This window comes from Ursus arctos, unplaced genomic scaffold, assembly GCF_023065955.2.
Source record: "Ursus arctos isolate Adak ecotype North America unplaced genomic scaffold, UrsArc2.0 scaffold_16, whole genome shotgun sequence".
In the NCBI taxonomy this organism is placed as follows: domain Eukaryota; kingdom Metazoa; phylum Chordata; class Mammalia; order Carnivora; family Ursidae; genus Ursus; species Ursus arctos.
The window spans coordinates 25,366,700-25,379,838 of NW_026622830.1; the positions used below are offsets into that span (position 1 = coordinate 25,366,700).

Consider the following 13,139-nt stretch of genomic DNA (forward strand, 5'->3'; position numbering starts at 1 on the left):
CCGCTTGGAGCCCCTAAAGGAGACAGCCGTGCTCACCTCCTGCCCAGAGATGCTGGTGAGAACAAGACAGGGCAAGTGTTCCCTGTGGCTGCCATGGCCACGATGCCCCGGGGAGCTTGAGGGGACCGTGGGCGCTGCGGTGGAGCCTCACCCCCAGGCCTCTTGTTCCAGATGACTCCTCCTCTGAGAGTGGCAGCGGCAATGGCTCCTCCACCCTGAACCCATCCACCTCGAGCAGCACGCAGGGCGACCCCGCCTTCCCCGAGATGAATGGCAACGGCGCCGTGGCCCCCATGGACTTCACCGCCACCTCCGAAGATCAGCCCATCAACTTGTGCGACAAGCTCCCGCCGGGCACGGCGCTCGGCACGCCTTCCTACCCCTCCGACGGCTGTGGCACCGATGGACTGCGGAGCCGTGTCAAGTACGGGGTGAAGACCACCCCTGAGGTGTGTGGGGCTGTGGGCCCCCAGAGCCGTGAGCCCCCTTCCTGTGCACGTCAGGGGGGTGCGAGGCCGTCTGTGCCCAGAGCCACGGCCGAACACGGAGTTTCTGGAATGAGATCGCACTGTGCGTGATCTCAGGCAAGGCCTTCCCTTCCGAGCCTGTGTCACCGCCTGTGAAGAGGGGTTGGCCTCGGCCTTAGTGGAGGTGGCGGGGGATGTGTGGCCTTGTTCCCCTCTACCCCAGAACAGAGTCTGCTGCAAATTACAGGAGCAAGGGGCCGCACTGAGCACAGAGGCCCCACCTTTCATGGCTACTTTGCATGCCTGTCCTGGTTTTGCAGATGGTGCAGAGAAAGAAGAGGCCTCCGAAGCCCAGGGATGTTTGAAATTCAGTAGATCAGGCTGATGTGGGGTGCGCATGGGGGAAGGGTGGCCAATGCGAGTGCCCCCACCACCGAGCACTCCCCCCTGCCTTTCAGGACCTCCCCCTCGCTTCTGCAAGCCGCCTCTGGGCCACTAAGGTTTCCTGCAGTGCAGCCCTGGGCACGGGAACTCTTGAGAGAGTTTTCTCCTGCCAGGGCTGGGGGCCCAGAGGTGACTTCTTGGAGCCCTGTACCCCTGGGCTCCAGCCGTGTACCCTACACAGTCCTCCCCTACCCTGGGCTGCCTGTTGCTGCAGAGGGTGTGGGGCGGGTGCCAGGGCTTGCCTCGGATGGAATGTCTCACGGGAAAGTTCTTTACAGATGAGTTGTCACTGTGTGTCTGAGCTCTGGCCATGGAGCAGGTGGCGGCCAGAGCATGGCCTTCCCCTCCTAAGTCCGAGCGTCAGGCCTAGCTGCTACCTGCACTGAGCAGAGAGCCGCAGAAGGGAAGTGTGCCCCCGTGACCTCAGGCCACATGTGTGGGCCACGGAAGTGAGACGGGGCACCGGTGCCACCCACAGCTTGTGTCTTCCAGTTGCCGTCTCCTCTGGCCCTGGCAGAGGACTCGGCTAAGGAGCGGCGTGGGAATGTGACTTGCCCAGGGCCCAGGAGGTCTTCTGACTCTCCGCGGCGAGTCTGGCATGATCCAGCAGGAGGCTGGAGGACCTAGGTGTCTCTGCCCCTTGTCAAGTCTGTGTACGGATCAAGAGCCAGGCACGAGCCCAGGGGCCCTGGGAGGGCCGATCCTTGTGGACGGTCACAGGAAGCCTGGTGGTGGCAGCTGCTGCAGGACTGGGCACTGGTCAGTGTCCACCTTCATCCGTTTGTCCTTCAGCAAGAGCTGTGATCCCCAGAAGGGGTTTACTCTGGGAGGAGTGCCTGTGGTGGGAATAGACAGCAGGGTCCCGTCTTCGCTGGTGGGCCAGCCCTGGTTCTCACTCCCCCTTTCTACACACACAGTCTGCGTGGGGGCTCACAGGGTCTCCCCGGGGGTGGCAGCAGACAGGAGAGCCCCAGCCCGGGAGTCCCAGGAATGCACTCTAATGGACCTGTCGCCTTGGCTGGTTCCCTCTCCCAGCCCATCTGTTCCTCCTCCCTGACAGACAGCACACTCGCCGCTTGTGTGACAGCTCGGTTGCCAGCTCAGGGTGGCTGCCCCTTGGGGATCAGGGAGGAAAACCCCAAAGCCAGAACCAGTCTTGGCAGAACCAGAAGAGGCTGGCTGGCAGTGGGAACCCTTCCTGCGTCTGCCTGTCCCTTGCACTATGTGGCAGGTCCTGCCGTGGGCTCAGCAGCCAAGTACAGTGATGACACTTCTGCTCAGTGCCTGGTCCCCGGGCCTCTACTGGCACCACTGTGGGCAGGCAGTCTTGGGAGGGGTGGCGACACTGGCGCCTCCGATTCCTAGGAGAAGGGAGCAGGGGGGGAGGCGACGCAGGACCTCAAAACTGTGGCGCGCGAGGCAGCCGGGTGTGCTCACCAACCCCGTCCCCAAGCTCACCGTGGCTGCCAGACCGAAAGCGGGCCCGGTCTGACTCTCCGGCCCTTGCCCTCTCTCAGTCGCCCCCTTACAGCTCCGGGAGCTATGATTCCATCAAGACTGAGGTCAGCGGCTGCCCTGAGGACCTGACGGTGGGCCGGGCCCCCACAGCAGATGACGATGACGATGACCACGATGACCACGAGGACAACGACAAGATGAACGACTCTGAGGGCATGGACCCCGAGCGCCTCAAGGCCTTCAATGTGAGCACCGGCGAGGGACGTGCAGGGCGGGGTCCACAGCCACGGCCGGTCCTCGCCACAGCCCTTGTCTCCCACAGATGTTCGTGCGGCTCTTCGTGGACGAGAACTTGGACCGCATGGTGCCCATCTCCAAGCAGCCCAAGGAGAAGATCCAGGCCATCATCGAGTCCTGCAGCCGGCAGTTTCCTGAGTTCCAGGAGCGGGCCCGCAAGCGCATCCGCACGTACCTCAAGTCCTGCCGACGCATGAAGAAGAACGGCATGGAGATGGTGAGCCCCGCCCACCGGCCCCCGGCCAGGCGCCCCCCCTTCCTGCGGTCCCAGACACACAGGAGGGAGCTGGGGCCCAGAAAGGCGACCCGCCTCCAGAGATCGCGGGCCCAGAGCCCGGACCCCAGCCCTGTGCCAGCCGCCTCTAGGGTGGGGGTCTGGGGAAGCCCCAACACGGGCTCCGTCCCTGTTCTGCCTGCAGACCAGACCCACGCCTCCCCACCTGACCTCGGCCATGGCAGAAAACATCCTGGCAGCTGCCTGCGAGAGCGAGACGAGAAAAGCAGCCAAAAGGATGCGCCTGGAGATCTACCAGTCCTCCCAGGTACCTGCCCCCCAGCAGCCCCGGGCGGCAGGCATGCGAGGGCAGCCAGCAGTCACGCCGCAGACCCCCAGCCAGGCCAGCCGCGGGCGCCGGGGGATCCTTGGGGTCAGAGGAGCCTCGGTGGGGCGCATGTGCGGAGTCAGGAGCCGGCACACAGGCCCGGCGCACCTCCGGAGTGCGGCCTCGGCTGTTCTCAGCCAGGCAGAACAGATCAGCTGTGGCCCACAGAGACGTGAGTGGAGTCCCACAGGTCACAGCACTGCGTCCCAGGGACAAGGGTCAGGACTGCCGCCCCTCTGGTTCCCTAGCGCTTCCCTCCCCCTCTGCAGGACGAGCCCATCGCCCTGGACAAGCAGCACTCCCGGGACTCCGCAGCCGTCACCCACTCCACCTACTCACTGCCAGCCTCCTCCTACTCCCAGGACCCTGTGTACGTCAACGGCGGCCTCAACTACAGTTACCGCGGCTACGGGGCCTTGGGCAGCAACCTGCAGCCCCCTGCTTCCCTCCAAACAGGAAATCACAGTAATGGTGAGTGAGGGGGACCCAGGCTCCCTGGCTCCCTGACTAGAACCCAGGCCCTTGCGTGCAGTGCAGCCTCCGGGAAGGGGGGGCAGGGCAGGCGGGGAAGCTGCCTCCCTCCCGGCACAGGGACCTTCCCCATTTGAAAGTCTTGACCAGGCCTTAGATGGGAAGGTGAGGAAAACTTCAGGCGGTTGAAACGAAAAGCCTACCAGTCCTTTCTCACTCCAAGGCGGCTTGCTCCGGGGCTTGAGTGGGCGCCCTGCCGGGCCTCTCCCTGCCTCCGCTCCCCGAGGGCCACCGTGAGCCTGCCGTTGCAGCCAAGGCCCTGCTCTGAGTTGAATCCTCTCCACACCCTGCTTTACCCACGACGACCAAGGCTCAGTGGGGTGGTCCCTGGGAGTTGGTGGCAGAGCCAGCATCTAACCCAGGTGCGGCCCAGTTCTGCTGTGGCCTGGGGGGCCTGCCGAGTGGCTCTGGGCAGGTTACCATCTTCTCCAGGCCTCAGCCCCGTGCCCCTGCACTATAGAGCCCCATCTAGGTCACCGGGGGCCACAGCGAACCAACCGTCTGTTCCCCCTACTCCAGCTTCTGAAGCTGGTGATTCCCTGGGTGCTCCCTGCAGTACTTCCCGGATGCCCCTGATGCAGACGGGACGCAGCCCCATATTGGGGAAATGGTCCCTGAAAAGACGCAGACCTCCCTGTGGTGCTAGGTGCTGCCCTGAGTGGGAACTAGAGTGGGCCCCACTTGAGTCCAGGGTGAGGGGCAGCGGGGGAAGAATAGGCTCTGCTGGTGGAGAGCAGCCTGGTAGCCTCGGGGAACGGACAGGGGGTGGGTGGGGTGACCTCAGGGCCTCTTGGGCCGGGCACTTGGGTTTTGTTCTGTGTGCAGTGGGAACCACAGCAAAGCAGGGCTGTGAACTGCGCTCTGCCTGCCCCTGTGGTGAGATCTGAATGGGAAGGACAGGTGGCGGAAGTTATGTGCACGGAGGGTCATTCAAAGGCGAAGGGGTGAGGAGGAGAGCTGAGGGTGACCCCAAGTTGCTTGAGCAGGTTGGAAGAAGGTGCCACCCACAGGCCAGGAAAGTTTGGTCTGAGGTCTTGGCTGAACATGCCCGCCAGTTTCCTCTCAAGCCCTCGTCCTTGGCTGCAGGAGACCCCTCACGTTCCTGGGCAGCAAGGGAGGGGCGGGACCCACCCACGGCAGAAAGCCCGGAGCCCCCTCCGCTCACCTTGCCCCCTACCAGCAGGAAGTGTGTGCAGGTCCCTGGAAGATTCCTGCCTGGGCTTAACTTCTCATCCCTTCCTAATGCCTCTTAACCTAAAATAAGAGGCTGCCTGGCCTTAATCCCCGAAGCTGAAGCCAGAGCGGCCAGCCGCAGCGAGAGGAGGAACGGCTGTCCCAGAAGGGCTGCTTTTCTTCTAGGAAGAAGAGCCATCTGACAGCCCTGCTGAGTGGGGACCCTGTTAGAGTATCCAAAGATAGGTCCCAGGGCAGGGATGGATACCCCTAGAGGGACATGGCGAGCCCGAGGCTCCGTCCTTCCCAGGCCACAGGTGGCAGTGACCAGCCCCCACCTGGGGCCATGCAGCGTTTGTCTCAGGCCTGTCTCAGCCGGCGGGGGGAGGGCACTGGGCCTGCTGCCCTCTGGGCCCTGTTCACACCTGCCAGAGAGGCTCCAGCAGTGGCCAGCTCTCCCTTTGAGGGAGGCTCTGCCTCCCTGGGGCCTCTGTTCCCTTCTGTAAGCACCCTGCTTCCTTAGAGGTCGGTGGGGAGGTCACTGAGGCAGAGATCTGCTCATTCACCTCCCGGCCTGGGGCAGCCCATGTCCCGGGAGCACTGGCTTGGAGCCCAGCAGCTGGAGGAAGACCACCGGCAGCTGTCCCAGTCCCGCTGCCCTCCCCAGCAGCCGTCGGCCCTGTCAGCCATACCTTCAGTCACACGGGCGCGTCGGCTGGGCCGCCCTGCTAGTGGCTCCTCGGGCGGTCAGCAGGAGATGCAACTGAGATTCCACGGAATCCGCTTGCCTGCCTTTCCTGGGGTGCTGGGCTACTTGCGCCCACTCCTGCCCCTCCAGCAACCACACCTGAATGTCAGCACCAGAGCCCTCGGGCGCATGGCCCCAGAGCAGATGGGCTGCAGGAGATGGGACGGTCTCCAGGCCCTAGCTACCTAGCTACCGTCCAAGAGAGACAGAAGCACAGAGCCGAAGAGGACAAGCCTGGGGGATAGGGGAGAGAGGAACCCCGGGGCCAGGTCACAGCACCTGGGGCAGGCGGCTCCAGCCTTCCTCTGCTGTCGGGGAGCCACTCCTCCCCCCAACCCGGGGTCAGCCCCTGCAGCATCCAGGAGTCAGCAGAGGCACCTCTGCTCCTAGCCTGTCCCCGTAGCCCTTTGGCCACTAAGAGGGGGTGGCTGCTGTTTCCAGCCAAGTCACAGCCCGGCTCCTTCCTCCTGCGTTTCATGTTAACAGACTTAGCTGCTCCCTTGACTCTCAACTCCAAGGACATCCCTTAGCAAGCCGTTTCCAAGGCTTCCTCTTTGACGTCCACGTGCTCTGGTTAGAGAGGAAACAGCCCCGGTGACAGATGGGCCCGGCTCAGACTCCAGCCTCCTTCCCCGTTCGGGGCCGCAGCAGCTGCATTTAACGGCAGTCGTTTCCAGTTTGCCCCGGCGTGCTCCTTCCAGTCTAGAGGCCCCCAGTGACCACAGCTTGTCCATCTCTCTCTGTAGCGGCAGAGAGTGCCCCTGTAGCGGCCCTGTAGACGCAGTAATGGGGGTGCTGGCCACGGGGTCGTGGGGAGACGGCTGACAAGCATCGACAGCCTCCCGCGCCTGCCCGCCAGGGTAAGACAGCCCAGCGCGAGGCGGGACTGGGCGGCGGGCAGGCGCAGGGAGACGGCCTCCCCGAGGACGCTCCTGCTCCCACACCCCCAGATACGCTCTTCTTTGGCTGTGTTCTGGCTCCACACCTTGAAAGAATGTTTCTAATTCCAGGAGCCTCCGTCTCTCCTGGGAGCCCATTCAGAAAGCCCCAAAACCTGTCCGGAAGGCTGTTCCCCGTGGGCCTGGCTCAGCCCCCCGCAGCCTCCAGCGTTCCTACAGTTGCCTGCGGCGTGGCAGAGCAGGCCTCGAATTCAGGCGAGCCTGATTCCCAAGCCGGCCATGCACCCGTGGAGCAGCTGGGGAAAGGCAAAGAGGAGACAGAGCTGGGCGGTCCCCCACCACACACGCCCCTAGAATGTTTCGGAAGACTTCAGGCTCCTTCTTTGCTGCCGCCGTTCTGAGGGCGGAGGGGGCTTCTCCAGATAGCGCCCCTGGGTCCTGTCCACCCTGGCCCCTCACACCTGCCCCGGCACATTAACCTTCCCCTCACTCAGCCACGGAAGATCTCAGAGGGGCTGGGGGGGAATTCCAGGTGCCGTGGTTCATCAGAAACAGGCTTAGCACCCACAGCACCTTCCTCCAACCTGGTGCTCCCAGCCCGTCCCCTGCAGGGCGCCGTCACCCTCCGGCCGGGCTAGCCGCAGCCTCTCCCACAGCCAGGCAGGGCACTTGGCCTTTCTCCTCCACCCGGACGGAAGCCCTTCCTTTGAGCACACACAACGGTGTTTCTTTTCCTGGTCTTCTGTGGCTCCACTCTGGACTCTAGGCCTTTCCACACACGCGTGCCTCAGGGTGTAAGGTGCCTGCTTACCTGCGGCGTCTTGAATACCCGCTCCCTGGACAGCCACCCCGTCCGGGGACAGCCGGCACGCGGCCGTCTGTACGGCACAGGCGGATGCCGGTGGCCTTGCTCACGCGGTCAGGCCCGCACTTCCGCTCGGCTGCCGCCAGCTCCCCTGCGAGGCTCTGCTTTTCCACAGTGAGGACAGTCCTGAGGCCTCCTGCTTACCTGGCGACCAGAGCTGGGATGTGCGCCTGTCAGGGGAGCGCGGTCTACCGGAGGGGCCGCAGAAAGCTGCAGACGTATGAGCAGGGCCAGGGAGCTCGAGGCCGAGCGCTTGCCCCAGGGAAGGCAGAAGCCCGCGCGCGTTTGCCACGTTCACCACGTGACCCGGGGCAACCCTCCGACCTCCGGGCCTCCCCAGCTTCCACCTGTGGACGATAAGGTCCCCTTCCTTGCAGGATCGCCCTGAGGGTTAACAGAGAACCCCACGTCTCATCTGCTGGTACAGGCCCCCTTCTAGGCACTAGGGTACAACTGTCGAGAGGCCCGAGCGCCTGAGCCCCAGCAGGCCCCCAAGACGACGCACAGTGACGGCACCTCCCAGATGCCACGCGAGGTGCCGGCTCCCCTCCTCACTGCGCTCTCCCCCCACAGGGCCCACCGACCTCAGCATGAAAGGCGGGGCCGCCACGGCCTCCAGCACGCCCACGCCCACGCCCTCCAGCAACAGCACCAGCAGGACCATGCCCGCCGCGCAGCTCAGCCCCACGGAGATCAGTGCGGTGCGGCAGCTCATCGCCGGCTACCGAGAGTCTGCCGCCTTCCTGCTGCGCTCCGCGGACGAACTGGAAAACCTCATTTTACAGCAGAACTGACCCCGCGGCACCCGGAGTGCGCTACCCTAGAGAAGGAGGCTGTCCCGGCCCGGCTTCCTGCCTCGCCACTTGGTACATTTTGTTTTTTGAAAGAGGTGGGATCCAAAAGAGCTGTTTCTAGCCACACGCCAAGCACCTGCGACTTTGGGCACAAGGACACTTTTTTTTTTGGAATCTCACCACACGGGTGCTCTGACCTGCTTGGAAGAGGCCAATGGGGCAGCTTTGGAAGGGCTGGGGTTCCCCTGACAAGGCGCTGGGGACGCAGCTCTATTTAGAATCATCTTCGTGGACCCTGATGTTAGAATCCCACCCCCAGATAATTACCTTTCAAGTCTTAGGTGAGCAGAATTGCATATTTATTGAGAAAAACAAAGTGGACCCTTTCTTCCTCTCCCCTTAGTAATTTATTTTTCTGAAAATGGATTCTTTTGTGTTTGTACAGATTGCCAGTCTGTGTCTGTCTGATCAGAAGGCTGTATCCCTGTGACCTAACATTCCATATCACTACACTGGCGCGGGCTGGGGGCCGGCAGGGCGGGGTGCAGAGGGGCGGGTGCCGGGCTGGCTGGCCTTCCGAGCGCCCAGCACCGCCAAGCCGGAGGACCTCACCCACACCCAATGCAAAGCAAAGACAAACAGAAATGGCTCCCCCACCCCCATTCCACAGAAGCCCCAGTCACATGGTCACCTGTATTCTACCTCACACTCCAGCGTGGGCTTTTTCCAGGATGTGCCCCGAGCCCGTTCTGAACGGCTGTCTCCCAACTCCCCCACACAAGGTGTCTGCCTGGGAGGTAAGTCCAGAGGGGTGGCCAGCAGCTGGAGCCCAGAGAGGGCTGTGACCCTCCTAAGCAGCAGCTTGCAGCCCCCTGGGCCCAGCCCTCCTGGCTGCTTAACAGGACAGAGTGCGGGGGGAACAGCAGCTGGTCAGCAGGGCCCTTGCCCTCACCTGCCCCCAGGGGGCCAGGTCTGAATACTTCTCCGCACAGGCCCAGGGCCCTCAGACACCTGCTGGGAAGGGCCTGTTTCTTCAGGGTAGGCCCCCAGCTGTCAGGCAGCCACCAAATAGGAAAAGCAGCTGCGAGCCCCTGGTTGGACTGCAGCTCCTGTCCTCTCCTCTGCCCCCGTGGTTGGAGTAAAGGGACCATCAACAGAAGTGGAGAAGCCACTTGGGTTCTCCTAGGACCTGCCCATCTGGAGGGGCCAGTCCTGGAAGAAACCTATAATCCCTGGAGTGTGAAAAAGGGCAAAAAGAAAAGGCTGGCCTGGTTTCCTTCCTCCCCAGTAGGCACTTCCTCTTGCTCAGTGCAATACCTACCAGTGCTGCTAAAACCAGGGACTCACCCAGACCTCAGAAGGCCCACAGGGCCTCTCCATGCAACACTCCGTAGCCATGACAGCAGCTCTCTGCTGCCCGCCCCTGCCCAGAGCTGGCAGAAGCCCTCTGTTGCCTTTCCTCCCTCAGAGCAAAGAGGCCCCAGGGGAGTCAGGGCCACGTGGACCCTAGGACGGCCACAGCCACTCGACCCCAGAGCAGGTACCCCTTCCCAAACCAGCTTTCTGCATCTACCTGCCTCCCGGCACTATGGCGGACCACCCTCGGGAGGGCCAGGAAGGGGCTCCTGCACGATGCCCCACCCTGCCTGGCACCCACGCCCAAGCTATGGGCCTTGGAGCCAGAGCTCCAAAAGGTAGGGTGCCCCACCCCGTGCTTACTTCCAGCCCCTCGTAGTTGGGGGTGGTCTTTCCTCTCTCAAGTGGCCTCCAACACCCCACCCAGCCACACCACCTCTGCCTTCCATCTGACCAATCTCCAGGCCTCTGGTCAGGGCCAGGACACCCGAGACTCCCCCTTAGCACAGCACAAGCTCCAGTGCCCAAGGCCTGTCCCCCACCCCAGCCATCCACACGTCCAGCCCCCACCTGCTCAGTGCTACTCCCAGACCAACGTTTCAATTTGTGTAAATATTTATTTTTGTGTGTGAACAATACTACAAAGTAATCAGTAGGTCTTTTGCAAAATGTTACCCCAGGCAATTTGTGAGAATCTTAATGTTAAAAACTGGCAGAGACAATCGCCGCCTTAGAAGTCTTGATACCAACTGCTAACTTGTCGTTCCCTGTCCCGGAGACAGGCCCCAAGCCAGGCCCGGAGGCAGTGCTTTCCTCCCAGACCGGAGAGAGGAGGGCTGGAGGGGCTGCCGCCACCACCCCACGCGAGGGGTTAGGGCTAGTGCTGCCCTCCCAGGCTGACCACCCCAGCCTGCCTTAGCCCGCTGGTGTGATGGGAAGGCCACGCGGCCCCCCGGGACAGTGCATTCTGCCACGGTGACCCCGCCACCGGGTGGGCTCCTTCTCTGGGAGGCTACACCTGAAGCCCCGGCGACGGCAGGAGCAGGAGCAAGTCCCCGTGTGGAAACAGGACTCCATTCGCTAGTGCAGTCAGGGAACTTGTGCTGTTTTACTTTTGTTTTCAAAGACGCAGCTTCGACCCCTCCCCACTCCTCCTGACCTGGCGAGCACCGAAGAGCTGGTTCTGCGGGGCCTAGCTCGCTGCCGTCCCACCCACGCCCTCGCCCCAGGGGCTGCCTTCTCCCAAAGGGAGCTTCCACGCCCTGCCCCGGCCATTTACAATTCCCACGGAGGGCCTCAGGGCACAAATTCGTCACGGGGATCCTAAGCTAAAAGGTAACTCACGAGGAGAATACGCCAATCCCAGAGTCTTTGCAGGGAGCTGATTCCAGCAGAAGGGCCGAATCAGGAGAAATGGGAATTTGGTCTTCGTGGTAGACACCTAGTAGGCCAGCAATGGTGTGACCCATCTGCAATTCATTTTACCGCCACCTCCAGTACAGTTTATACCCAAGGACAGCGTTGAGGGGGAGGGGGACAGGAGGGGACTAGCAGGGTTTTCAAGGATTTCAAACAGGTGGAACCCGGCTGTCCCTATTCCTAAGGGCCACGTAACGACTCCAGGGGTGGTTACAGGATTAACTACCAGTTCATTTTCAAAATGCTGCTTTGAACTCAGAGGGTTGATACTTTTAATTTGTAATTTTTTGTAAAACTTTTTACAAGATAGTAAAGTATTTCACCAGAATACCAGTTTCAATCCGTCCATGGTCTGATTTTTATATAATTTAGTGGTGCTTTAGAAACTTTGTTTTTGTTGTTTCTGAGCTAAACAGCTCAATCCTTTTTCGCCTGTATCTACCTAAGACCAATGTGAACCTTTGTATTTTTGCTCCTAATTTTGGACTCAGTGAAAGTGTACTGTTTACATGTACAGACGCCCCAGTCCCTGTGTGTTCTGCAAGACTCGCTCTTGAGGAGGAAGGTGCCCCTCACTAAGCTCACCTGCTTAGCAAAGCCACAAAACAAAAACCTCTCTTTTTACCTGTGTTTCCACCTAAAAACAAAAACGAGAACCCTACACCACATAGAACTCAAGATTTGCTGAAAAATACTTTTCTAAGCTCAGAAAAATCTCCGTGTGGCAGATGGCCCCTATGCCACTGGCGTGGTCCATTCGGAGCAGGGGGCAGAGCAGAGACCCCAGCAGCCGGGGGCGGGCATGTGCAGGGACTCGCGGAGCGTGCGAGTGGGACTTCGCAGCAGAGCTGTGGGGCGGTGGAAGTCTCCCAGCAGCCTGGCAGTGGGGAGGTCAAGATGACTCGTAGGACCTTCAGGGTCAAGCCACCCAGGATTTACGGACAACCCAAGAGGTTGTCAGTCCTCTGGTATCATGTAGACCCGTTCTGGGAGAGCGCAAATTCCCTATCAGAGATGGGGTTTCAGGACGTCCCAGTGCGGAGGGTATAAGCATTCCTTCAGGGCTCCGCTGGAGGCAGCTCGTGCCGGAGGCCTCACCTCTGCAGAAGGGCAGGGGCTCCAGACAGGAAGCATATGGCACTTGAGACAACCCGTGGGTGGCACCAACTTTTAAAGGTGACTCTTTATTAATCAATGGCTACACCTCTAAATTATATTTTTACAGATACGCACCTATGCAACTTAACGTGGCTCTTCTAAGCAGGTGAGGACTTCCTCCTCAATGCTCTATAAAAATGATTTGTGTTCTATATAGTGAGTTTTTTCCAGTAAATGTGGCTTAATATTTTAATTCTTAGAATGTGTCTTCTCTATGTGATGCAACTAAATTCTGTTTTGTTTGTGGAATGACTAGCACAGGCCAAGTCCCTCTCCCTCACTTAACAAAAGACCAATGAGCTGTTAATCGAGCTGTTATCTCCATGGTATTACTTGCTAAATGCACTGATTTCATAAGTATGTGGAATCCTTTTTTTTTTGAATCTGTATATCATATATAAGACTGAATCTACTTAATAAACACTGAATAACAAACCGGCTGCTTCATTCCCACCGTGTCCTCTCAGCAGCCCCGCCAGCAATCTCTCGTCCCCGCAAATCTATCTGGGCGGCGCCGATCCACCGTTCTGCTAGTAAACAGACCGCCTTTCCCGGCCGGCGCACGAGCCCCCCACGGAAAGACCTTGGTCCACTTTCCTCAAACGAATAAGCCTGTCATTTCTTTCGACACCTAGCCCATTAGAGAGAAGGAAACGAACCTTCACTGGCACTCGTCGGGTGGCAGGCGCAGGCCGCACCTTCCCGGGGGTGCACAGTGGTCCCCCCGCAGACACACGCCCTCCCTGCTCCCCTGGCCCCACTGAAAGCAGGCTCACACACACCGGCCCCTCAGTGGTGGCTTGGAAGACAGGTCCTGAACCTTCAGCACTTGATGTTCCATTGGACCCAAAACTCCCGAGCCCAGCTTGAGGGAAAAGGGCTGTTGACTTGTGCACAGACTTTTTCTCATCCTACATACATCATTTAG

General features: G+C 60.6%; 1 protein-coding gene across 4 annotated transcripts in view; it reads left to right on the forward strand.

Moving 5' to 3' along the window:
- NOL4L (nucleolar protein 4 like) overlaps nt 1-8,720 on the forward strand; it is a 124,182-nt gene extending 115,462 nt beyond the window's left edge. For all 4 annotated transcript variants that reach the window (XM_044385761.3, XM_026503272.4, XM_057312599.1 and 1 more), the window contains 6 exons: nt 172-449; nt 2,429-2,614; nt 2,692-2,883; nt 3,086-3,208; nt 3,538-3,739; nt 8,058-8,720. In XM_044385761.3, the coding sequence (XP_044241696.1) occupies nt 172-449; nt 2,429-2,614; nt 2,692-2,883; nt 3,086-3,208; nt 3,538-3,739; nt 8,058-8,278 (1,202 nt within the window). In that variant the 3' untranslated portion in view covers nt 8,279-8,720. The remainder of the gene's footprint in view (nt 1-171; nt 450-2,428; nt 2,615-2,691; nt 2,884-3,085; nt 3,209-3,537; nt 3,740-8,057) is intronic.
- Nucleotides 8,721-13,139: the final 4,419 nt, after the last annotated feature.